The sequence below is a fragment of the Mya arenaria genome, chromosome 6 (assembly GCF_026914265.1).
Source record: "Mya arenaria isolate MELC-2E11 chromosome 6, ASM2691426v1".
Lineage (NCBI taxonomy): Eukaryota > Metazoa > Mollusca > Bivalvia > Myida > Myidae > Mya > Mya arenaria.
The window spans coordinates 9,383,330-9,411,224 of NC_069127.1; the positions used below are offsets into that span (position 1 = coordinate 9,383,330).

Consider the following 27,895-nt stretch of genomic DNA (forward strand, 5'->3'; position numbering starts at 1 on the left):
AAAGTAGCAATTATAATATAATGGAATATGTCAATATAAATGTTGCATCACTCAAGAAAATTTCCTTTATTTATATCATATTGTATTTGAAAACAATTGTAAATTAGCTTACCGTAATCAAACTTTCATGATAAGAGCATACTAGAAATTAAAGCAAGCAGTAACGTTAACGTTTTTCTTGCTCTTTCAAAATTTATCTGAACATGCTTTGTCGGTTTTCTGGGTACGGAACAGTACACTTGTTCATTACTTCTAAGTGTAATTAGAGCACTAATGTGAGCACTAGTTGTGCCAATGTTTGTGCGTTTGTTTGAGACTGGAAACATACATGTATGCCTGTCGTCACCATCCCATTTTTGATGCCAATGATATTTAAATATATACCAACTTTATTTAAAGTAATTGCATTCTGACAATAAGGATACTGCTGAAATTGCCTTTACAACTCTTGTGCATTGACCATTTATCATAAGGTTTAGTAAATGTCTAAACGTTGCTGGGAATAGTTGCAGGAAAGACATCCTTGTTAAGTATTTATTTATTTAACAGTGACACATATGGACTTTTATACTATTTGGTCAACAATGAAGGCAAAGATCTGCCATATGTGTTATATTCTACATTATGTTTTGTAATTTTGCATGAAATTAATATTTGGATATTCTAACTTTGTTTGCAAGTTCTAGAAAAAAGCAATTATTTTATACTTTGCCAGAGAATACCGTTAACATACCATGAGACTAATAAAAAATCAACAACGAAAAACATTTCAAATGTTTTAATATTTGAACACATAGACATTGCTTTCAAACAAGTGGAGATTAGTGAAACATATCAAGAAAAGATTTCTACAAACATATTATTAGGTAAATGAATGGAATGTGAATGATCTTTAGGTTATGAAAATAAATTGCATATATATACACTATATAATAACAATAAGTCTTTGATCCATCACAAGCATGTACATGAAATTTATTAAATATCCCAAGAATGAAGTCATATGCCTCAGACACACAATCAACACTCATTGGTTTACACATGCAGTCCTTGAAACTAATTGAATTAAAATTAAATTAAGAAAAATCAGCAGTTTAGATAATAAAAGATTAATTTTAAAGTCTTAATAGATAAATAAAAACTCTTTTTCAAATTACTATATACATGTTTTAATTAAAACTTAAATCTCCATACAGCCCTAAAACTATCTTAAAAACAAACCTTAAAAACAAACCCACATCAAATGCAAAAAAGTGTGACATCAAACACATACAACATCATCAGTCGCTATTGATCAGTTTCTGATTTCAAAATACTTTAAACCAAATGTTTTGCCATAAATGTTTGTAAAACATAACACTTGAAAGCGAAGGTATATGAAACATTTATGCTCCAATGGTGACAGATACATACACTACAACTATACATCATATCATGATTCATATCAGTCTGTCTATATACAGAAGAGGTAGTAATTGTCATCATATAATATAAAAACAATATGCCAATCAGGAAGATTCAAACACAACCATGTGATATAAAACAGATATGTTAGTTGCCAAACAGAAATTTATGAGTTCTATACATATACATGATTATAAGAAACCAAGTACACATATTTTCTACATTGATTTTTCATTCAATTATGGGCATTGGTTTGGTTACATACTATAAAAACCTGAAGCAAATAGGGACTTAAAGAACAGCACAAACTTTTTTAAAGCACACGTTGTTTTAAGTTAATTTTAAGATTCATAGTACAGAGTAAAATACATACACATATAATTATGGTGTTTATAAAATAAATGCATAGATAGGAAGTAAAGTATCACTGTATAAAGTCAATATCTGACAAGCTCATGACCAGTTCTCTACAGAGATTTTTAAAAGCACATTGAGTTTATTCTTTAAAAGCAAAGTGTCAGCGTCATTAAGCATTCACAATCTGTGTTCACTGTAACCAATAGGTTGCATATTTTAACAAATTCATCTTGATTACTGTTAGAGTAATTCACAACACCACAAGGATTTGTTTATTTTAGATCACAGTTTGTTGGCATAATTTTTGGGTTACTACTGCATAATTTGTGTAGCACACCTATGGTTGACCTCTCCAGTTTATGTCCTTTTCTGTATTTCCAAATACTCACTGCCAGACAGTTGGGTAAAGACTAAAATGCTCAGGAGCATTGTTCCATTTCCATGAGGAATTTGCAGGGGATCTACAACACATTATGTTCAGTAATAAAATGCCTAGGGATCCATTATTTGCTACTCCACGCCACTCATGGGGATTTTAAGCAGTCTTCGAGGTTGTAATGTTCCAGTGTTGCAATTGTGACATGACTTACATTTCTAAGGACAGCTAGTTTCCAGAAACACAAATTGTTGCACTCACAACAATCTTTGATGAGAGCTGTTTTTCTAGACACGTAAATTGTAGTGCTTGCTTTAAATACCCCAGGTTGTAATGCTTAATTCAAACAGCTGTTTTTCCCAAACATGTTGATCGTAGTGCTTGGTTTAAACAGTTGGTTTCTGAACAACTATATTGTAGTGCTTGGCTCAAACAGCTGAGTTCTGAACTACTAGATGGTAGTGCTTGATTCAAACAGCTGGTTTCCGAACTACTATATTGTAGTGCTTGGTTCAAACAGCTGTTTTTCCCAAACATGTTGATCGTAGTGCTTGGTTTAAACAGCTGGTTTCTGAACTACTATATTGTAGTGCTTGGTTCAAACAGCTGAGTTCCGAACTACTAGTTGGTAGTGCTTGATTCAAACAGCTGGTTTCCGAACTTCTATATTGTAGTGTTCGGTTCAAACAGCTGGTTTCCGAACTACTATATTGTAGAGCTTGGTTCAAACTGCTGGTTTCATAACTACTAGATGGTAGTGCTTGGTTCAAACTGCTGGTTTTCGGGACATGTTGATTGTAGTCTTTAGTTCAAACAGCTGGTTTTCCAGACACATATATTGTGGTTCCCGCCTCAAAACGGAGGGGAATATAACCATCTATGTTGCTGCCCACCACGCACGGCTCATCATCTAAGAAAATATCACACTAATCATCAATCAAGTACAAGAAAGCATATTCATTTCTGTGAGGTTCATGGATAAATTAAATGATACCCCGACGATATACACCAATTAAGGTGCACATACCAGGAAAACAAGGTATTTTATTTATACACACTGCAATGTCAAAGTAAGAGACATACTAGTTTTACTGGTGGTATCATTAGTGCATAGTTTAGAATGTGTTAAGAATATGCTTAATATTAGATCATATTATTCTTTACAGGTGCTATGATGAGTGTATTCAATGTAATTAAGAATATGAGGAAGTCAAAAGTGTATCAGTTTTTTAATACAATTTCATTTCATAATGAAAATACAGATTTGAAAAAAGCTGTAGTATCCACATATCAGTTATAACATATTGATAACTGGAAAACAAACTGTCATGTGTGCAAGCTTACCAAAAATGATTTCCACCGTGTCCAGACTGAAAGCCTGTCTGACAGGTTCATATTTGAGTCGGCCATTATCAAGCAGGAAACGCTTCTCTATCCGGTACCCATCACTACATCGGAAACATAGCTGCACCATTTCTGTTGGGAAAGAAAGGGAACCAGTTATTTTTCAGGTAAGCACATGGATCATTGTCAAGAAAGAGCTAAATCTGGATAAAACACTTTCTAAAAAAGAATGTCATTTAAATTCTGAAAGCTTATCTGATCATTTACACTACATGTACTAATCTAACAATAGATATAATAATATATCACTTTACATAGGCAACTTCCACAAACAACAGTAACATGTTCCAACATTTTGCCAAATTATAACATAGCCTCATCTTTATAAGAATACATGTACAATGTGTTTCCAGGAAACATGCTTTGAAGACATACCTGCGTTTTTAGAGGATGCATATCTTGATGTTAAAATGCAACTGGATTCATCCACACGCCTGGAAAGGAAATTATATATGTTCTGTAGTTAAGTACTGTAGACACCTGCCCTACTTTTCAAACACTCTTTAAAATACTTAGATTGCAATCAACAATATACATGAATGACTTAATGAAATATAATATATTTAGTGATGCAAATCTATTGTTACAGAAGTTCAATAGCAATGACATATTGCTATGCAAATGTAAGAATACTATTTTTTAAGTGTATGGTGGAAACAAATAGTTGACAAAGGATCAGAAATATGAACAGCAAACAACTTTTAAGTTTAGTATTGCTTTATAAGGCGTTATCCAGTAATGATTTAGCCTACCTGCTAAGTTTGGACATCTGCTCATGCAGTTTAGATATCTTCTCATTCTGAAATTAAATGAAAACAATATAATGAATTGAGTCCTAAAAATTGGTGATCACACCTCACTGCCTCAATGATGGGTATCATTTGTCTATAATAGATCATTAAATTACATGTTCAACCTGAAAAACTTTTCACAACATATCTTATTAGTTACACAGGAAATTGGAAGGCTACAACATTGCTTACCTGCTCTTTGAGGATGCGGTCAATATCTTCAAGAGATTCCATAGAACTGCTGAGTCTCTGTGAGGCCCCGCCACCTAACAGGTTACTGCCCCTGTCTTCCCCTTGACAGGCCTCCCTTATATGTTCATTTCTGGTCTCCTGCTCTCCTCCGTCCCTGTCAGCCTGCAGTCTATCATGTAGCTGGCCCATCACAGCTGCCTGCCTGCCTGATTCCTCCCCACAAAACTTGTCTAAGCCAGCTGAACGAAAGTTGGTCTGCTGAGAGTTAAAGTCAACACTTTCCACCTCTAAATCCTCAGTTGTCCCCCTTTCTGAACCTATCTCTACTATTCCAACTGACTTAGCAACACCATTACTAGGTAGTTTTAAATCCCCATTTAAAACCTCATTTTGCAGTTGCATGTTTGATGATAAAATACCACCAGCAGACACTATTAATGATTCACTTGAGTTAGAATTATTAGAAGTGGATCCGCTCCTTGATCGCTCTCCACTCTCCTTTTCATTCATTTCTACTTGTGCTTGACCATTGTCTGAAATCCTGACCACAGGCCCAGCTGTGACACTACTAGTTGAGTCACTTCTGTCCTTGGAATCCCGGGGTGAGAACTCGGAGGAGTCGGACATGTACTCCATGGGCATGTTCCCACTGACGCCAGAGCCAGCCCTGCTGCGCTCCAGGCTCGAGTTGGACAATGTATGAGCCATATCGTCCTTACCCCTCATTGACTTCTTCTTCCTCAGTGGCCTCTTTGGCGGAACTGGAGCACTCTCCTCTGGAATCCTCTCTATTCCATTCTTAGAAATGGTTTTATCTACATTAATTTCATGAACACTGTGTCTGTGATTGCCGTTCACTTTTGGCATTGATGTATCCTCTTCTTCAGGAATATTATCACTGATTACCACAGGTTTTTCTCTTGCCTTCATGTCAAAGTCACCATGGAAACTGTTTCTATAGCTACCATTGACCTTGACATGTTCCTGCTCCCCTTGGCTCTGCCGGCTCACTACCACACTGCAGGACTTTGTGAGTGGCTTGTGTACAGAGTTGTTATTCTCACTACGTATGTCTCCATTATTCTCACCATTCTTCAAGCGGGGGCCAAAGTTCATGACACTTTCATAGATTTTGTCATAGTCCTTGTTGTCATGGTTGCCGTTTGTTGCCACGGACACTGGGATGGAAGGGGTACTTGTTGTGTGGGTCAGTGGGTGCTTTGTGTAGTGACCTGAAATGAATTTTACTTTTTTGTAATATTTAAAACATGGGTTGGACTTAAATATAAGACCTTATTGCAAGGTTTAACATCAAGAGATTTTAGTTTTTAACGCAAACCTTTTTCTAATGATTATAAGCATTAAATATCGACACCTACAATGAGTTTCATTTCAAAATATTATCATGAGGCTTCAATTCAATAAACCTTTACGTAAACAGTTTGCAAAATTACATGTGTAGTGAATCAATATTTCTCATTGCAATTCAACAAGGTCAAGGTTATACCTATAGCAAAACATATTTTTTTAATCTATAAAAAAATTGTTTGATTACATCCTTAAAATGCTTCCCATATTGTACATACCCTGTTTAACATTGAAGAACTTGAGTACAGACTTCATACTGGTGTATGTGTCTGCTGACAGAAAGGCAGAGTCAGCTTGTCCCCGGCGACCAATCAGAATGAGCACACCTTCATCAATATTGCAACAACTAGAAGGAGCGGTCACCAGGCCCTGAGGTCGTTCTGTCTTGTCCAGCAGCTGAAACCCAAGACATTGTTATCACGAAAGGTTAAGAAACTCATTGTTAATTGGATTTAAGTGAACTTTTACTTTAAGGCAGTTTTTAAGTCTTAAGTAAAGTACTTATTAATTGCACCCCAAAGTGAAACCAACAAAAGCGCATCAGTTACTCAAAAACCTTAACAATAAGTACTCTATGACATTTATTTTTGCCTATGACTTTGTTGGTCATAATTTATATATGTATATATATGGGAATAAAAATAGGATAAACCCATGTGATGTTGTTTGTTTTATCTATGATTTACTTGACCACCACACCTTCACCTTTTGATATTTATACATGTATGTACAGTAAACGGTACTTACAATTTCTCCAGTCTTCTGGAGGGAGAGGTCTATGAGGCTGTATATCTGCAGGAGAGGCTGGCTGTGGCTCCCCACTAGGATAACTCCCCCAGCCTGAAATAGGGGCAGTAACTTTATGTAATGTATACTACTCAAACTATGTCAACCACCCCTAACATAGGACTGATAACCAGCACTGTTAGCTCTGTAACACTTGAGACAACTATGTACTGGCACCAAAAAACATTGGGAGCATTTAAAACATAATATCTATACTATAAATAATTTTAAAGTCAGAGTTGATACAAAGCATATTTAATTAGCTATGCACTGTGTTATAAACTTTACTGTCATTTGAAGACATCTTTAAACCCTATACATGACACATATCTGAGAAGTTCAATGCTCCCCATTATCTGAACTTAACTTTCACACCTCTGCCCTAACTTGAATTTAGTTCTAATTTAAAATGAATTAGAGTGTCATAGATTACTTATACTGGAGTACTTATTAATTGAGCAAATATCTAAAGCAATTAGCTAACAACACTTGACCAATCAGAAATGGATTCAATTTGCATTTTCAAATATTATATCTTTACAAAGATATCAAATGGAAAGTTAAAATTCTGTGTTATTATTCTGTTCATTTTCAAAAAAAAATTATAACAATTTAATTTGTGTTATTTGATTATAATTCTTAAGTTCTTAAAACTTAATTGACAGGACACTTACAAATCATCAGTATTTAAATGAAAGTTGATTTACAAACTATCATAAAAACCTCATATGATATACATATACCTACTACACATTTACAATCAATGGACAGTGCTGCTGACTTGACAGATTCAGGGTACCTGAGTCCATATTCAATATGCTATCCATTTTAACCCCTAGAACTATATCTGAGTGTTTTCATTAACAAAAGATGCTATTCTGTATACTGGCCAATTTATTTTACATTCCAAAGAAAACACCATGATTTTACTCCCTTCAACATTATAAACTCTGATATGACAATGTTCATGTAGTGGTGGTTCCCAGATGGGCCTCTCCTCAAAGCGTTGGTAAAGCTCGAAATACCCTGCCCAATATTCATGTCAGGGGCGCCATACCTGGTACAGAAGTAGGCCAGGAGTGATAACACCAGGGATGTCACAGCTGGTCACTGTCGCTGGATCCCCGTCTCGCGGAATATCAACAACCTCTAGTCGGGCACTGTCAGTGCATGCAGGCTGGAAGAACCATCATAATCATGAGAAAACATTGGTTTCAATGACAAAACAAATAATGCTCTGGCTCCTTCATGGAACATGGAAATGCCTGGGTAATTCTATTCCTCAGACACTGTCTCCATGTATTCTACATTGATCCCAAAGTGGTTATCTAGATTTGTTTCCTTATGGGAATAGGCACTTTTCTATTAAACGAAACAATTATTTGCTATGATAACTTAAAAGACTATTTTTTTATGTCCATGAAAGTAACACTAAATGTCAAATAAACAATATGGTATACTATGATAATAAAATTTGAAAGGCCAAAACCTCATGCTCGAAGTTACAACAAATGGTCCTGTATGAAACAGTTACTCTAACATCAAGCTAATACAATGCATATTGTCAAAAATAATGTTTATATAAAATAATCATCTTACATCAGGACTTCTGGGCAGATTGAACAAGGTCTCAGTGATGGAAGCCTGTTCTGTCCTTGGTCTAATTATCTCCCCTTCCTCTAAAGACCCTTTGATTGGTGCATTTGAATTTGAATTAAGTAAATCCGGAAGGAGGAAACTGTCACGTGGTTTACACAGGTTGTCAAGTGGCAGCTCTGTGGAACAGATGATCCGAGTGTCTGACACGGGAAAAACACTGCAGATCTGTGATGTCAGGCTGAAAATGGGGGTATGATAGTTATTACACATCACAAAAACAACATTTTAAGCCAACACTCTTCCATGTTTCTCGTTCAAACATGAGAATGTCTCAAGAAGAATTTTAGCCAGAGTTATTGGACTTGCTACACATTTCATAGTTTAGTCTTGTTTAGTTGCAGACATTGCCTACAACAATTCTAAGCCTATGACCACACTTCAACATTTTAGAGTCTTGTATGAACAACAATCACTTAGCTAGAACGTGGAATGTTATTCATCAATAGGTGCTTGTACCATATTTGAGTGTTTTTGTTGTTTTCTTTCATACATTTATCTTATATATTGGAACAGTAACAAGAAAGCAGAACTAATACCTAATCAACAGTCCTATAACTATCATGTGGATAAATTACAATGATATTCACTGAAACAGCAAGCTTCTTGTCCTTAACATCATGGTACAAGAGAGTTACATCACCCATTAACTTGGTGATTGTAATTATACACTAAAACTAAAGCATTCAAGCATAATTTCAAAAGGTCCCATCGTGAGTGCCATGATAGTTAATTATTACTTGAAACATTTTTTGAATCCATCCTAGATACACTTTTATATAATGTATATTTAACTGTACAATCTTTTTGACTTGTGTTCACTTATTTCAACTTAGGGATCAAATTCTACAAAAAAGTTACTTACAGACTAACAATAGATCCCAGCCAGCTGATCATTCGTAAGTCAGCAACATAATTACATAATTTGTCTAATCAATTAAAGAAGTATACACTAGATTCTAAAATTTGTCACCGACATTCGTCATTTCAAATACATCCCCAAGGAATGTTTGTATCAACTAACAACTCCCCCTACTGCCCGAGGGTCACAACTCATGTGTAGGCTGTACATAACTATAAAACAGCAGCTGACAGATGACCACTGGTTAAACATATTGATTATAAATTGATTTCCTGGATAGCTAAAACTATTGCAGACACAGACCATGAGAAGGCTGACATTTTGAGATGCTATTGAAATATGTCAAAATCAAAGTTATCATTTATATGTACATGTATCATAAAACAACTAATATTTGTTTATCAACACCTAATATAAACTTCAATACATTTTATTCTTATCATAATAATTGCTTAATTAAATGTAAATGCATGAATTTAAAGAAAATAATACAGCCTGGATTTACAACAGTAACTTTAATTTTTTAAATGATAATAAAAATTTTTTATAATTATGAATGTGGTACCTACAAAAATCAGCTATCCATTTGGATGTTGACCTTTACTCTCTCATAATGCAGAAATTCATTAACAAGACAAAACACACACAGAGGAGACATTAGAATTCACTTAATCAAAATCACCAGCAATGATATTGACAATAAACGTTACGGAACTAATTATTTTTTATCACATCTTAGCTATTGCCCCCTGTCAATTATTGATGAATTCATCAGGGACTTCGTATTTACTAATAATATTGACACTTACTGTTCTGGTTAATGCATGATCAGTTGGTAAGATATATAAATGTATGGTTAAGTTGACAGAGGTATTTTCATTGATGTTTTGACTTATGGGGCCCTAGGGGCAGTAAATGTTTAATAGAACTCTGCAATGGAACAATGACTACTAAGTATGCAGTCTAGTTATTTTTATAAATAGATTTCCAATGATACAATCACAAGCAACAACATCAACAAACAATTATACTGTCTAATTGGCAAATTGAAGGTTCAATCCACAATGTCATTAATGAGGACAAAAGTATGCCTCTTGTTGGTTTGAGCCCCACCAGGCTGAGAGTGGACTAGAGATATATGTCCGTCTCTCCCCAAGAGGTTGTTGGTTTGAACCCCACCAGGCTGAGAGTGGTCTAGAGATATATGTCCATCTCTCCCCAAGAGGTTGTTGGTTTGAGCCCCACCAGGCTGAGAGTGGACTAGAGATATATGTCCATCTCTCCCCAAGAGGTTGTTGGTTTGAGCCCCACCAGGCTGAGAGTGGACTAGAGATATATGTCCGTCTCTCCCCAAGAGGTTGTTGGTTTGAACCCCACCAGGCTGAGAGTGGTCTAGAGATATATGTGTCCGTCTCTCCCCAAGAGGTTGTTGGTTTGAACCCCACCAGGCTGAGAGTGGTCTAGAGATATATGTGTCTGCCACTCCCCAAGAGGTTATTGGTTTAAGCCACACTAGGGTGAGAGTGGTCTAGAGATATATGTGTCTGCCCCTCCCCAAGAGGTTGGTTTAAGCCACACTAGGGTGAGAGTGGTCTACAGATATATGTGTCTGCCTCTCCCCAAGAGGTTATTGGTTTAAGCCACACTAGGGTGAGAGTGGTCTACAGATATATGTGTCTGCCCCTCCCCAAGAGGTTATTGGTTTAAGCCACACTAGGGTGAGAGTGGTCTACAGATATATGTGTCTGCCTCTCTCTGAGAGGTTGTTGGTTTAAGCCCACCAGGGCCAGAGCTGTCTAGTGATATATGTGTCTGCGTTTCACCCAAGAGATAGTGGGACTTAGCCCTTCCAGGACGAGTGTTCAGGTGGTAAAGGTGTTTCTCCCTTACACAAGAGGTTAATGGGCCCTACTAGGGTGAGAGTTGTCTAGTGATATAGGTCTCACCACTCCCAAGAGGTTGTGGGTTTGAGAGTGATCTAGTTTTACAGGACTGGTGTCCACCTCTCACCCAAGTATTTAAGGGTTTGAAACCCCACCAGGGTGTATGGTCTAGTGGTATAGGTGTCTTCCTCTTCCAAGTGGTGGCTGGTTAATGCCCAACCAGGTTGAGAGTGGTCTAGAGGTACAGGTGTACCCTCACAGCCAAGAGTTTTTGGGTTTAATCCCCATGAGGGAAGTATTCACAAAGTGGACGTTTCTACCAAGAGGTTAATTTTTCATGCACCAATATAAAGCTAAGAGGAATTTGTATAAACTAATCCACAAAATGCTTCAATGCTGAACATAAATCATGACTTTTTTGTGGAAAAAGTCTTCTATCAGCCTTAAAAAAACGAGACAAAAACAATGTTCAAAACATTTTAACCCATGCTACGTTAATTTTGCTTGTTTAACAAAACCTCTCTTGATTGTGACTTGTTTTACCTATGTTTTTCATGTTTGGATTTATTTCAATGTCAGATAAAAAAGACACCTGCATTAAAATAACAAATTATCCTGCTTGCAAAGGTTATACAGGGAGGCTGCGGGCATGTTGAGAGTAAAATGTTGTGTCCATGCATTACATAGTTGCTGGACTGAGTAATCTCAATATGATTCAGCAGGCTAATAAGGTCCGTGGAAAAAATGGTTCAGGGGCGTATCAAGCAGTATGGCATAGACTTGTATGCTTGTGCGTTACAAAATCAATGGAATGGAAATTATTGTTAACTGATGAGATGAGAGGGTAAATTAGGAAAATGCTCTTTATTCCCTAACCACTGTACACAAATGGCCAAATTGTGTCCCTGTATTTAACTACTTTTGGTAAAATTTACCTTTTTGAGTTCTGATATCAATGTATCATCTTTAAATACAAACATAACTTACTTTTGCAACATTTATATGGAATGATATATAAATCAAGAAATATTTCACCTATCAATAGTTTATCTAAGGTTACAATCAAACCAATTATTTTCCATCAAATACCTAGCTGTATGATTTATGATTTATGACTAAATTAAATGTTTATAGTTCACATATATGTCAATTTAAAGGTAGAAAATACTTTTGAATCAATAATATGGCAGGAGTTGATTTATTGGAAAAGTGTCTGCTTTATTATTTATTTTTACTTTTTTCATCCTTTTTCAATAAGACGCTCATTAGTTGTATATAGTTTATTTATCATACTGGTAACTGCTATGAGCTTGTATGAACCATGCTTGTGTATTTGGGGGGTCCCTTTTTTAAATCAAGGCAATGCATTCCTTGAGGTGCTCCATCCCAAAACCTTTTCAGTCCATTCTGACACCATTTAACCTCACTACATGACAGACATAAGTCATCCTACCCTGGTATTGTCCACTGCCTAGCTGTGTAGCTGGTCACTGCACCATCTATATCTGACCACTGGTATATCTGCAACCCAAATAACACATAAGAAACGCTTAAAACATGAATGGTTACTCTTAAACACAAAACATTTACACAAACTGCAAAGTTACCCCAAGACTAGTATCAGTAGTTGTATATATTTACATTGGTGTTTAATGGATGTTCTATCCTGCCTCAGTTTTGTTTTTATTGTATAAGTCAAGTTGCCATTATGACTTTGAAGCCATGAAAATGGACAGAGTGAGTTTTAAAGGTGAAGGTAAGATATTTGTCTCTATGATGAAGATGTTACACAAGCGATGTAGAGCTTTCAGCGACAAACATATCTGCAATGTACATCTGATATAGAGTCTGATATGTTAACCACTCAGCCATCGTCGCAGATTTACTTTTCTGCTACTGGAATAGACCCTATATGTCCTGTACGAAAATTAAAATAATTTATTAAACTTCATGTAGGTACAATATTGTTGCCTTACCATAAAAGACGAGTCGACAGCAATGATAAGTTGTGAGCCATCAGTTGTCCAACAGCCACATCGAACCTTACCACTGCAATAATAACATGGACATAGTGTAGTAGATCATTTAAGGGAATATCAATGGATGCTTTCTTTGAATTTCATTATTCATTCCTTCCAAATGCCGGCACACAGCAAGCAAGGACTCTCTCTGAAGTCGATTGAACCATATATTCATCACTAAACAGTCAATGAAGCCTTGACTTAAGACTGTCCGAGTTGCCTCCTTCTTTGTCGTCAGCACTATATCTATTTTATTTGACTGCACAGCAACATGGCTTCTAAATTAATTTTTGTCCATGTGTCCCTCTAACCTGTGAGGGTGAATTTCTCCCGCTTAGCAGCAAAGTTTCTCTGTAAGCCACAAGGGGGAGGTAATGGAGTCAAGCCATAATGCAATGGGACTCCTTTATCCTTTATTATCTCCAATACTGACAGACTGATTTTATAATTCATTATTCATAATTATGTCAAAGGATACCCTTCGGTACAATGTCACAATCATTAAAAGCAGAATAAAAGATAACTTCTGACATTGCATTATATGGTTTTCAGAACTATTTATGTGGTGTTTGAATTTGATCAAGGTTGCCAAATATTATGTTTCATAAATAGTTACCTGTCTATCTGCAGGAGCACCTGGGATCCCTTGTTGGTCACATGACTGTAGTAGAGACTGGCCTGCTGGGGACACAGAACACACAGAACGTCACGGCCCGGACACCAGGCAATGCCTGAAACCAATCATCAACGTTAGAATTTTAGGCATTAAGCTTGAACTCATATATTTCTCATTGAATAGGAAATTTGAAAAGCTTGGTTTTGTTTCATTTAAAAAATGTATAGGGTTTCAGCTAGGTTTTATAAAGGACAGAGAGTTGCAGAAAGGGACAGGGTGCAATGGAAGAATAAGGACAGAGTGTTGCAGAAAGGGACAGGGTGCAATGGAAGAATAAGGACAGAGTGTTGCAGAAAGGGACAGGGTGCAATGGAAGAATAAGGACAGAGTGTTGCAGAAAGGGACAGGGTGCAATGGAAGAATAAGGACAGAGTGTTGCAGAAAGGGACAGGGTGCAATGGAAGAATAAGGACAGAGTGTTGCAGAAAGGGACAGGGTGCAATGGAAGAATAAGGACAGAGTGTTGCAGAAAGGGACAGGGTGCAATGGAAGAATAAGGACATAGTGTTGCAGAAAGGGACAGGGTGCAATGGAAGAATAAGGACAGTGTTGCAGAAAGGGACAGGGTGCAATGGAAGAATAAGGACAGTGTTGCAGAAAGGGACAGGGTGCAATGGAAGAATAAGGACAGAGTGTTGCAGAAAGGGACAGGGTGCAATGGAAGACTAAGGACAGAGTGTTGCAGAAAGGGACAGGGTGCAATGGAAGAATAAGGACAGAGTGTTGCAGAAAGGGACAGGGTGCAATGGAAGAATAAGGACAGAGTGTTGCAGAAAGGGACAGGGTGCAATGGAAGAATAAGGACAGAGTGTTGCAGAAAGGGACAGGGTGCAATGGAAGAATAAGGACAACGTTGCAGAAAGGGACAGGGTGTAATGGAAGAATAAGGACAGAGTGTTGCAGAAAGGGACAGGGTGCAATGGAAGAATAAGGACAGAGTGTTGCAGAAGGGGACAGGGTGCAATGGAAGAATAAGGACAGAGTGTTGCAGAAAGGGACAGGGTGCAATGGAAGAATAAGGACAGAGTGTTGCAGAAAGGGACAGGGTGCAATGAAAGAATAAGGACATAGTGTTGCAGAAAGGGACAGGGTGCAATGGAAGAATAAGGACAGAGTGTTGCAGAAAGGGACAGGGTGCAATGGAAGAATAAGGACAGAGTGTTGCAGAAAGGGACAGGGTGCAATGGAAGAATAAGGACAGTGTTGCAGAAAGGGACAGGGTGCAATGGAAGAATAAGGACAGTGTTGCAGAAAGGGACAGGGTGCAATGGAAGAATAAGGGCATAATGCATCTGGCTGTGAAGATCTTGAACATTATAAATTTGACAGAATAAGGAATTGCATTTAATTGAAGTTTTATAAGGTATCAACTGCCAAATAAGTAAAGTTTGGCAATGTATTTATAACCATATTATAAGTTTTAATAAAACCAAAGAAATATTTTATTATCTTGAGCATTTAACTCTAAGAAGGCAGAATGGTGTCCATGCCTGTCTCCCTGAGGGCAAGAAGGTGCTACCAAAAAATTACAGGGTGCAGCACCTTTCAATAATCCTTATGCTTAAATCCTAATGTATAACACAAATCATGGATACCATACAATGTGATATCTTTAAACATTACATAAATAGATTTCAGTCAAACAAGGGGCATAACTGAACAATTATTAAATCAACAGATGAGGACTTTGATATACATTTGTATATTATCACTGACAACATGTGTACTAAGTTTCATTTGAATATCGGAAATTGTTTTGAAGTTATGGTCGATGTTAAAGTTTTGGCACAACCCAGCTGACAATGACACCAAGTCTATGACATAAACTTTTTCATCAAATAACTGACAAGCTTATATAGAATGACCTTTTTGTATTGAAATATATAGAAGAAAAACAAGTGACAATAGGTGAAACTTTGATAACTGGGTATAAAACTTAACAATTATAAACAAAACATAAAAGTAAATCTAATACCTTTAAACTTGGATTGAAATTTAAATCCTTGAAAAAAGCATTCACTTTTGTCCTTAAAATGGACTATTTGCTATGCCCCTTATACTTGCTACACAGAAACGAAATGAAAATGAATGTAATCTTAGCAAATACAATACATACATTTTCATACTCAAAATATTTAATTTTACCATGAAAGCTATAAATCCACATCAAACGAAATAACTATAGCTGATAACAAATATTTACAAAATTCATGTCTGTGATAGAATGTAGATGTCCAAAAGATTTATATCATTATATAATATAGGTGGATTAAGTCCCATTTACTCTGACATCCGAAAATGGTAAAACTGGGAGAGCATTGTAACTTTCAACGAGCAAACAAAGACATTCAAAATAATTGGGGACGCAGTTTAAATGGCTTAAAACTCTGGAACAATTTACTTTTTTCTGATTCAAAGGGAAGCATTTATAAATGCAATTACAGTTTTCAAACCCATCGATTATCTTCTTTGAAACTGGTTTAAAGCTGCATTGATCATTTCATACGTCATTTACTCTGGTTTTCAAAATAATTTACCGTTGTTAATTGAGTAATTGCAAATATTTGATCATTTCATATTGTCCTTAGAAAAGCTATGTTTCAATTCACAATGCACTTAAGCTCTCAATGAGGAAGAATTATTTTAATACCTGTAAATCACAACACAATATCCAAACAAGGCATCTAAACAAGATATGTCAAGTTGTCCAAGTAAAACACCGAAATGAGCCAAAATTATCGCTACAGGTTAAAGGGTCGATCTTTAAAGAAACTTTTTTGGTAAGATTATCAATGATACCTGTCTTATCAAAGTTTCTTTTTGTATAACCACGTTCTGGAGTATTGTACATGTATTGTAGCGTTCCCTTATCTGTTACCCATTATTCAAGCCCTATGGTTTTCAATGATTGAGACGGTATTTGTTACTTTTAAAAGGCTTGGACGAAACCACTCTTATTTATCATGCACTTGTTCACTCTCTTAAAACATTCTTCAGAATGTCATGAATGGAAATATGCAATTGCATTAATGACCGAGTCATAGATGGATATATGACTGCATTTCAGAACTTCAAAATCAATGGCCCAGTCATAAATAAAATACTAAGTGTCAAGCATGGTAAAAGCATGCGTTGTATCTATTTTTAAAATTGAGGGAGAGGGTTTAAATAGCACTGTGTGAATTTCAAACAAATGTAGATCATTCCTCCCTCCCCCTATACTTCCCAGCAATGAAACAACAGTAGACAGAATTAAATATGTTATTAATTGTATTAGACTAAGTAAGGTTAAACTGAGGTCAATCTAAAATTAATTGAAAGTAACATACAAATACTATAATTAGTTCTGCTTATATTAAACTAACTTGAACATATTTCTTTACTGCTTATCAGTACTGCCCAGTGGTAGTGGCAGTGAACTCTCACCGTGAGGTAGAGGCTGTATGTTGATTTTGCGGACCTGCTTGAAGACGAGGCTTGGTTGTTTTCCCGCGACCTTCCACACTGAAATGTTACGCTCGTGGACAACGCACATGTAACACAGATCCCCTACTACGGCCCCGCTCCAGTGGACCGACCGAACACCACGACTGTAAAACATGGTGCAAACAATAGGGACATTCTATTACAATTCATCACCTTACTTCGACATGTATTTAATACATGACATTCATATGATACATTTATGTACGGATACATAATGATTTACTGGTATATTTTTATTAGTTTAACTATATACATACTTGTTTTGTAACATGCGCAAGTTATCTTTTCAACATTTAAAGAAAGAGTTGATAGATTCCTTTTTTTTCATTTCAAACTTAAATCTTTATTCTTCTACATTACAGGAATTCTCATTTCTTGATGTAAAAGCAAAAAACATGGTCAAATTAAAAATGACAAAATACCAAAACACAGAATGATGAATGAGTGTTTTCCATTAACCATCTCCATCACCAGGGATGTGTGAATTCAAATATCAGCCATTTTACCAGTACAATGAAAATAGAAATATCTATAAATACAGAATATAAATAGTCTGCTTCATTCATCACCAGGTGGTGGAAAACAAAATGAGAAAGACAAATAATATACAAGCTTAGAGATTTAAGGCCTAGCACTGAACACAACTATGATGAGAAGACACAGATAGTGCTTTAAATGATATTAGTGTATTGCACTTATTAGTCGACCAATGAAAATTGAGTATTATTCAAATCTCCACCTGTTAACATTCCATAGAATGCAAAATAAATATGATATGTTTTAGACTATTATTAAGTCAAAATCATAAGGTGACAATCACATAAATTATTGTAATATCTTCTATAATCTGACATGGTGTACAATGAAGAAAGGTAAAACCACCACAGCAAGGGCACACTGCATTCTGTTTCATAGAGGGTAAAAGAAAATAATAAGAGAAGAGCACTCAACAATACCGACACAACAACTTTTGGTGGGCTTGTGCAATACTGTATAACTTCAAAATAGAATATATCACCTTTGATTTCCAAACTTTATCAAACATATCAGAACATATTTTCAATTTTATTTAAAATAATTATTTTCTTGAAAATTATATAACCCCCTCCACCCACAAACCATTTTATAAACCACACCCAACATTATGAAGAGTACATTAGAAAACAGTTGTCATTCTCAGTATTGCTTCTATGATTGCCATAACTCCACTGCATTCCCCTCCGCCAGAGCGGAGAAATACCATACCTCTCCTGGGGACTGCACCCGGCACCATCACTGTTCAGGAACAAGCATGTACATATATACGGTAACCCGGGTATAACAGTGGTTGTTATTATAGGGAGCGGGGCAAAGGGATCACATATTTTGAATATCATAAAATTAACAAAATTAAAACATTATGCAAGTATAAATTGTACAATGACAGCAAAGGAATTAATCTTTGCAATCATGTGATTAATGACCGCAGGTTACAAGCCAACTGACAGGTGTGGTGCTGCTGATATACACATGCGTAACATGAGTTTTGAGTTTCAGCTTGCAATATCATTAAAATTGCCTTATAAGTGAGAAAATGTGGCATTTTCATTACTGTTTGTAACAATAAAAGGCTCCAAGTTAAATGCATATTTGATTTCATAATTATTTTGTAAAAAAAATAATACTTGTTATAAATGATCAGATTATACAATAATTTTCTATTATATCAAATTCCCACGACGGCCAGTGACATCCGTCTTCATGACAGATCTAACCACTAGACACCTAGCTGTTGGCCATAACAAAATATTTACACTCTAAACCTTTAATACCATTTGAAATGTTACCAACACAAACAGGAAAATCTTGTAAATCCCCTGTTGACCATTCAGTTTACAATGTCAAAGAAAAACACTGGTCGGAGGACTATCAAATAAATACTGGCGTTATCATCCGCCTCCGCTCAATGCTGTAACTATTACCACAAGGAATGTTAAACTCCTCATTTACTGAAATAGTTTTGCCAAATAATTTAAATAGCACATTAAAATATTATAAATTGTACAAAAATATGGTAATGTTTGCCTGTTGACGTACATTTGAAGCAATTATGTGAACTTATAAATTGTTCTCATACTTTCTGTTACAGTACACTCCACGCGGAACTACCACTTTCCTCGGTGACTCGGAGGCGTTTTTAATTTATCGCGGATTTCCGCCGAGTACGCAATCTTTTTCCTCGCTAAATTTCGCCGAGTTGCACCGAGTTAATCGTTTTCTATGGAGGGTTTTATTGCCGGTAGCGCCGGTGATCGTTTCGATTTATTGACCTAATCGCGGAACTCCGCGTTTTGTGCATAGCTACTACAGTACATTGCTTCTGTTAAAACAGTATTAAATAATTAGATAATTATTTTTCAAAGTACAGTAAGTTTCTTTTTAAAAAACAATTATTGTAAATTTTCATCAGCATCGTCAAACAACTGTTGTTTTTCACATTATGTAATTAAAATATATACCATAGCGTTCGTTTGTGTTTGTTATTGTCATCTTTCTCTTACTATATTAAGGTGTTGAGAACTTAATTAGATTGGAGTAATGAAGGTGTTGAGAACTTAGTAAGTGTGAATATTTTTCGGTCATTATTTCTTAATTTGCATTTTACCACTTATTAACACTTCTTAATTTATCCGTAGTTATCAATGGTTCTAAACTTATTTATTACGCATATAAGTGAAAATCCCTCATCAAGTTAATTAAAATCCCATTAAACACCATTTTATACATGCATTGAAATGAATAACACATTCTATCGGCTTCAGATCAAACAGTCACACTGTGTGACGTCACATAACTCACAGTTTTACCCACGAGGATCTCATGGAGAGCATGTATATTGTTATGCAGGATTAATGTGTCTGAGTGGTGTTTTCGAATGTAACTTAAGTATTGCATTTCCAACTTTAATTCATCACATTAATTAGTTAGCTTGTCAACAGTGGTGTATACGGTTAGGTAGATAGATAGATAGATAGATAGATAGATAATCTTCGTCTGTGAAACTTGGTAAGTGTGAAAGTTACGATTGGTGTCCTTTGGATGTCCGAAAATTAGGTACGCGAAATAAATTATTTTTATAAATAATTACGGGTGTAGCAAAACATATCAAATAAATTAAACAAAATTAGATACAGTGGGAGATTCTTATCTGTTTTCCTCCGAGTTTCGCGGTGTTTTTACCTCCGAGTAACGCGGCGATTGTAATTATACGGTCCACTGATTAGCCTCGGTGGGCGAACGAGTAAAAACGCCGAGGAAAGAGGATTATGATGAATTGGATGTCGTGTCCGCGATGACCAAAATCCGCCGAGGAAAACGGAAAGTGGTAGTTCCGCGTGGAGTGTACTGTATGTTCTAACAATTTATTTATTTTTTTGTAAAACATGGTGAAAACATTTTTTTGTGATAACTCTGTTAACTCTGATGTGCATTACTTGGTACAAAATACAGCGATGTTCAATCTATTTGTTATAAATAAAATGTTATAGATTGTTTTTCAACATCAGAATGATTCATTTGACTAAAAACAAAATTAGTGACAGTTTATCCAAACATGAATAAAAGTATGTTTCAATCACGAAAAGAGAGGGTTACTTTTACCGCAAATGTTTACGATGTTTATCAAGCATGTCAACAGTCAGTGTTAGATGTTTTCTTGTACACCCATTAGTTCAAGCGTCATCTGTTATGTGAGAACACATTTGTTTACATTCATTTTTTACAGCCTTATTTCAGTAACATTTTTTACAGCCTTATTTCAGTAACATTTTTTTTACAGCCTTATTTCAGTAACTTATAATATAGATATGCAGCCAATTGTTTAAAAGGTGTTAATTCTTGGATTGGTCAAAGTTAGACTAAAAGTTTATTGATTGGTCAATATTTATCAAATCATTAATTTAACCCATGAATCAAATAATTTAAATGTGCAAACCAACCAAAAGATTACCTTTGGATAACATATCAAGTGTTATTCAATTAGCTGCTGGATTACATCAGCTTACTGCACCCACGAGATTCCGTACAAACCTATGGGGATATTTTGACTATATTTATAAGGGACTATCAGAACATGCATATATTTATGATGATATAGAGCATAAAGTGACTAATTTTTTTTTGTGTAATTGCAACTTACTCGAACTCTCCAAGCTTGCTTGGTTCCCGGTTCTCTATTTGTCCTTGGAAGAGGGAGATAGGTGCCAGGAAGATGCTACGTCCCTCGGTCCACACTGCTCCGTGGCTCTCGTGCACCGCTGAAATAAAGATACACAATGTATAACAGTCAGCCACAGACAAACATGTCACTAAGCCCGGGAAGAAATCACCCCCTTGATGCACGCATATTTTAAAATTATACATGCACACCTGTAAAAAGACAGCCTTAAACATTAATTAATACCACCACCATCTCTATTCTTTTCCAGAAGCATACCACCACCATCTCTATTCCTTTCCACAAACATACCACTGCCATAGATCTCTATTCTTATCACAAACACACCACCACCATCTCTATATCTTTCCACAAAGTTTGTGACAAACATACCACCACCATCCCTATTTTCCTTTCCACAAACTTACCACCACCATCTCCAGAAAGAGGCTTTAGAGACTGCACTTAATTTTATTATCTTACCTCATTACCTATAAAGTAAAGAACTTTTCTTCTTTGTTTAAGACAGTAGGGTCATATTGTCCTTTGACAAGATAGCAGAGTATTTTTTTTCTCATAAATGCGACAGTAACTGGAACCAATCATTGAAGCTTTTAAACTTTATTAAAAAAATATTCATATAGGTGAATTCATTTCATAAATGTAACTCACTTGAGAACACCTTTATCACAGTTAAGATCACTACAATAGTTATACAATTGCCAGAACTCCCACAATATCACGAAAATAATAATGCAATGTTCACAGCCAAATTAATTCACAAAGACTGTTTAGTAATAGATTTTAGTCTTAAAATAAGTTGGTAACCCGAATCTCGCAACTACACATCATCAATACAGAAGACATGAAAGGTGAGAGCGTATTAAGGCCCTAAAAACAATGGCTTATGAGGCCATCTTGGGGCGTCTTCATGGACAGCCCAAACCTGATACCAACTTGCGAAAATGATACCATCTGCCCGGGCAAAAAGTCAAATTCCTCAAAATCCTTGCACAATTAAAATGTGACTTTTAAAGCATAATTGAGGCATAATTAAAATAAATATTAGTAAAATTTAGACTAGAATTAAGGCAGCACTGATAAGGAATACTAGTTAATTGTAAACTACACAGGCCAGCAATAACAAGAGGGTTTTATGAAAGGGAGCACAATGCATTCTATGAACAAAACTGCCCTGAGACAGCTATAATTGATTTTTAAACCAATGATTCTAAAGAGGCAGTGTTTTGACATGATTAAAGAGTCGACCTCCATCCTGGAGTTTGGTTGATTTTGAAAATATAAGCTTGATGCCACCCCGCCCCCACCCCAAACTGGGGATTTTAACAATCCTCCCTGCTACAGACAGTAAAAGTGTGCAGTTCGTTTTTTTAAAATGACAAAAAGAAACACCTACGACAGTCTTCACTTGCAATTATAGTGAGTGAGGTATTTTACAGAAGTTTCCAAGCATGATTAATCTAATTGGAAAGCATATATGAGAAAAATAGTTTGAAAATATAACATATTTTCAAAGTCTATGTATATATAGTATGTACATGGCAAGCTGATTCAAACTGCTGTTTTATTGTATCCATGCTGCAAGGCGCTGGGCAAATATCAAGGCAGGATTACATATAAGCCTTTATCAATAGTTTCCATCCGCCTTGAACCTCTTGCATTGTCACACTAATTAGGTGAGATCTAATATATGTATTTATAGGTCTTTCAATAACTATCTTAAGTAAGAAAATGCACCAAAAATATTTTCATCTATTACAGGACAGATATGAAATTTGAAAAATTTAATATTTTCATTATACTCTCTTTGACCTAAGTGTTTGTTTGACATTTGAAGGCCGTAACCCTACTTAGTAGTGATAAATTTCAAAAGGAACATAATTTAAGCTTGATATTAGAAATTTGAAACATAATATAAAATATGATTGTCATATCATAACAGATATATTCTGAATCAATTTTTTGTCACAATTCACAATTTGTTAAACTAATGACTTTAATCTACATGCGAACATTTCCATTTTAGTTTTCCAGTAGGGGTCTAAATAGTCATTTGAGAACGTAATATCCCAATTTTATCTTGCCAATCTGAACAAACACAATCATAGAAAATAATAAACTTGTGTTTAATTTCTCTTCATTCATACCAAAACATCTATTACCTTCATTCTATACCTGAAAAGCCACAGTAATAGACCACACAGTTGACCTTAATTAAGCAATTTTTTGGTGTTGAATTGAGGCACGTTTCAAAATAAAGTGCTTCAATATTAAGAAAAAAAAATAAGTTAGAAGTTAGCTTGTTTAAGTGTGAAAAGGAGAGAAATACTTTTATAGGTGTCAAAATTTGAGAAACACAACAAATAAGTTACATAAATCCCTTCATGTATGACAAAGTTTTAGCCTGGACATGGACACTATCAGTATGCATAATCTTATATCATTATATGCAGCATATACCGTACTGATTTCCTCTATTAATTACCTTAAATTCTGAAAACCAGAAGGACAGATAGATTCATGGACAGACGGTGCAATTTTAATATGTCCATATCATTGAGGGTATAAAAATAAAACATTTGTCTCTTATAAAGTTTTACATTTATTTTGGTAAATCAGCTGTCTGCAGCCGTAATTGATTTTAATCAGATGAATCGGTTGATTTAAACAGAGTCTGGGTTAATAGGCAGAAAATAATCTTGACCACAAAGCTGGTTAAATTGTAAATAGTGGGACGTAGGTAGAAAAGGTTGTGTAGGTATGATTTACCAAAAAATGGTTATGCGACATGTGTTGTATTATGCCATTTATTTTGGTAAATACCTATAACCTTGAACCATTACATAGTCATCAATCTGAGTATAATAAAGATTATATAAAAATAACCTGGAGGACAAAATGACTATCTTAATGCAGCATCTGTAAATGTTTGAAATCACATCTTTCACCTGAAAACACCCTTGTCTGGTCATGGATGTCACTCGAAAGATTGTAAAGCTTGCAAATGAGATAAAACAGTGTCTGTGCTTTATGTTTCCCATGGCAAATATCAAAAAAGAATTCACAAATACAACATAATTTACAATTAAAGAAAGGGATAAAGTAACACAAGACTTGCAATGTTTTTCAAACATTCAAGGAATGTGAGTCTGTAAATTATTGAATCAACCATACTTTCTAGGGCTGCAACAATATGTTATATAGATCTATAATAGTTACCAGTAACCTTATTCATGTTCCTTTCTGACAATCTAGCCTAATCATCATAAAAATTGTTTTTTTTAACATGAAACATTAACATAAATCTAGATTGAGCAGTCAAGACAAATAGGGTTCTAAACAATTATAGAAGGGTGCTGTGCCCTGCCCTTAGATTGAGCAGTCAAGACAAATAGGGTTCTAAACAGTTATAGAAGGGTGCTGTGCCCTGCCCTTTTTGGTTGAACCTTTCTGGCCTCCTGAAGACCACCTTTGGCAATCTTCTGCCTTCATAAAATTAAATGTTTTCCTGGATAATTATACAATGTGCCCTTCAACCCCCCCCCCCTTAGCCCCTGTCCCTCTTCTGAAGCACTGTCCTTTTGAAAACCTGGCTAAAACCCATCACAAGGAAACTCTGTTGTAACATTTAACTTTGCGTGAAACATCAAAAAAAAATGTTTACGAATAATGGTCAAGTTCATCATGGTACATCTTCACAGGCAATTTCTATTATCTGGTGATGACTTTTTGGGAAATTTCTTTCTAAAAAGCATAATACAATATACTGGCGTGATAACCATACTGGGGTTCAATATCTTCAGCCAATTTATCAGATTATATCAGTATATATATTGTTGCAGCCCTTATTTCTGTTGCAGTTTATTATATGAAAGTTATTCATGCTCCACTGACTCAGCTATCTTTAATATGCACAGTATATATTACTCATATTCACAGTATAATGCATACATTTTTGTTGACATTCCAAAGGCAATTTTATAACATTTTATAAAGTCATTAAGCTAAAAATAAATTTTGAAATAACATTGTGTAAAACCAAGCAAGCAGAAAATCAAATTTATATTATTTCACAATTATACAGTTGTATACAAGAAAAATATAGCATTATAAGTTGTGTTTTTTTCAATATTAAACAAGAGCTCCAAAACCTGGTGCCAATGCTCCTCTGTTTTTCCCTGTCAATTAGGCCCTGACTCACAATTCCATAAATATAGAGTCATGGGAACTCCCTCACTTACTTGCATTTTAAAATGAAAAGTATTATTATGCTGTCACATTGACTTCTTAAGCATGTTAAAGCTATAATCAGAGGTTAACTATTTGGCATGACAACTATGACAGCATTTTTTTAAATGGTTTTCAGTGGTTTATAGAAATATATCAGTGAGATATGATTGACATTTTAATAATCCAACTGTTTCAAACAGGGAAATAAGAGTTTGATATCTGTCATTGTTTTGAAATTTAGCAGGAGTCATTATCCAAGGCTAGCATTAGCCATACATACATGGGACAAAATATCAATTTAAGTAGAGACGTCATCAAGAATTTAGCATACTTCTCCCATCATATACCAAATGATGTCAATTTAATTGAGTAAAAAGCATAATTACGGGAAAAAAAATGTTTGTTTCAGTCGTATATCAATTTGATTCATCTCGTGCACACTGAAAGATCTCATGTTTACTCATGGATGAAAATGTTCCTTTAGTTTCAGCGCTCATTCAAAAAAAAAGTTAATTGATATCCCAATGAAACCATGTTTTGACAACATCTGGACATTTTGTTAAGAGATTGGGAAGCTATCTTTGCAACAACTTCTTAACAAATAATATAATAGTATATTTTCAATACAATACAAAAAAATGAATTTTTATACTCTCTGATTCAAAATGGGAATTTTTCATTGTAAACAAAATATATAAACTTTGGACGAAAACTTTTTATTACCACGTAAACTAATGAGGCTGAATAAAATAAGAAAGGTTTAAGTTGGATTACCAGGACAACTGTGCTTTTGAACGCAGAGCCAATATCATTCTCTTATTTGTCTTTTTTTTTGGTTATATCTATGTAAAAATAAATGTCGATCGAAAATGATCCAGTCTAAAAACCAAATTTAAATGGTAATTTGACCTTACTATTTGCCCAAAAATCAAAAATAAATCTACCATCCGTGGTAGTCCAAATAATTGTATGTTGGCGGATTTTTTTTAGATTTTTAATATGGCAAATCCTTCATGTACAAATTGTTTAGTATCAAAAGTGGGTAGTTGTTCCGATCAGGATTTAAGGGTTTAAGCATATAGAGTCTATAAAATATCATAAAAACAAGAAATATTACCAGATAATGTTATTTTATATTAGTTCCGTACACAAAAAATAAATATCCAACTTATAATTATGAGTTTACCGGCTTTTCTTCATTTCTTTCTGTCAAAACATAATGATATATACATGAAGGGCACCTGCAAGGCTTCAGGGCACAGTTTTAAATCGCTCAGAACATTTCGGCCATGGCCGAGTTGTTACGATTGTATAACGAGGTCTATCTCGAAGCTTTGTCGGAGGAGGCCGAGTTATTACGATTGTATCGAGTTGTTCCCCTTCGCATATTTGTTTTCTGTGTCAGTCAACTTTCGTTTTATTGGAAAGGTAAACAACTTGTTTTAATGCATTAAATGCTTGTTTAGTGCAAAATAACATTTCACTTACATGGTAAAATATGAATATAACTCTTTATGATCAATTTCAACCATAAAATCTTTCACTTAAAACAATTTCAGTATTTTTAAAACACCCCCGTTTTTTGCACATTCCCGTTTAGATGTTAGGGATTGGAAGAATCCTGTATAACATGTCTATTATTTTAGACTACCATCCGTGGTTATATTGTATAAAAAAGGCTCTTTCAATACCAAAAGGGAAAAGACATGCATGAAAAGGTATCAAACATACGTATAACATTCAGGTTTGATGTGACCCAAGTTTGGCCAGTAGTAGGGCTTCGTTAGACTTGGAAACTTCAAAACACGCCCTTAAGATGGATTTTTTTAATCCAGACCATTTCATAGTTTTATATACATAATTGATACTTTGGAAGTTCTAGTGTGCTTTTAAATAAAATTCTCCCTTTTCGTTAATTCTATTTTTCACCTTTCCCTACCTGACGGAGTGTACCTTTTTAATAGCTTAAAATTAAATAATTAATTATTTTTCATAACAATCACAACTTAAAGTAACATAATCTATTTAATAGACAAAAAATGTATTTACCTCCATGTAACGCATTTCCACCTTTACAATGAAACTTCAAAACCCCCAAATCCATAACTTTAATTATAAATATCAAGCTTAAAAATTACGCCATAACCACTTTCAAACTGAAAATGAAACGACTCCTGTCATTGCTTC

General features: G+C 35.1%; 1 protein-coding gene across 3 annotated transcripts; it reads right to left on the reverse strand.

The window, feature by feature from the left end:
• Positions 1-763: 763 nt before the first annotated feature.
• LOC128238606 (uncharacterized) lies at positions 764-27,895 on the reverse strand. Of its 3 annotated transcripts, XM_052954698.1 has the most exons (16): positions 27,758-27,895; positions 21,440-21,557; positions 18,508-18,537; positions 17,203-17,366; positions 13,717-13,831; positions 13,056-13,128; positions 12,533-12,600; positions 8,278-8,515; positions 7,736-7,855; positions 6,640-6,732; positions 6,111-6,288; positions 4,525-5,756; positions 4,294-4,340; positions 3,917-3,975; positions 3,482-3,613; positions 764-3,047 (listed from the first exon to the last, which is right to left on the reverse strand). In XM_052954698.1, exons 1-16 carry the CDS (start codon positions 27,810-27,812, stop codon positions 2,947-2,949), a joined length of 2,823 nt encoding a protein of 940 aa, XP_052810658.1. In that variant the 5' UTR covers positions 27,813-27,895; the 3' UTR covers positions 764-2,946. The 3 variants fall into 3 exon arrangements, with proteins under 3 accessions (XP_052810658.1, XP_052810659.1, XP_052810660.1); XM_052954699.1 differs by lacking the exon at positions 18,508-18,537; XM_052954700.1 differs by lacking the exons at positions 18,508-18,537; positions 27,758-27,895 and adding an exon at positions 22,130-22,235.

Excerpts from the sequence above, each read along its gene's own strand:
- LOC128238606 (XM_052954698.1), bottom strand. The coding sequence starts at position 27,812 with ATGGATTTGGGGGTTTTGAAGTTTCATTGTAAAGGTGGAAATGCGTTA. Across the intron at positions 18,538-21,439 it reads AGCAAGCTTGGAGAGTTCGA|TGATGGTGCCGGGTGCAGTC; the intron begins GTAAGTTGCAAT and ends GTTCCTGAACAG. Across the intron at positions 4,341-4,524 it reads ACCGCATCCTCAAAGAGCAG|AATGAGAAGATATCTAAACT; the intron begins GTAAGCAATGTT and ends ATTTAATTTCAG.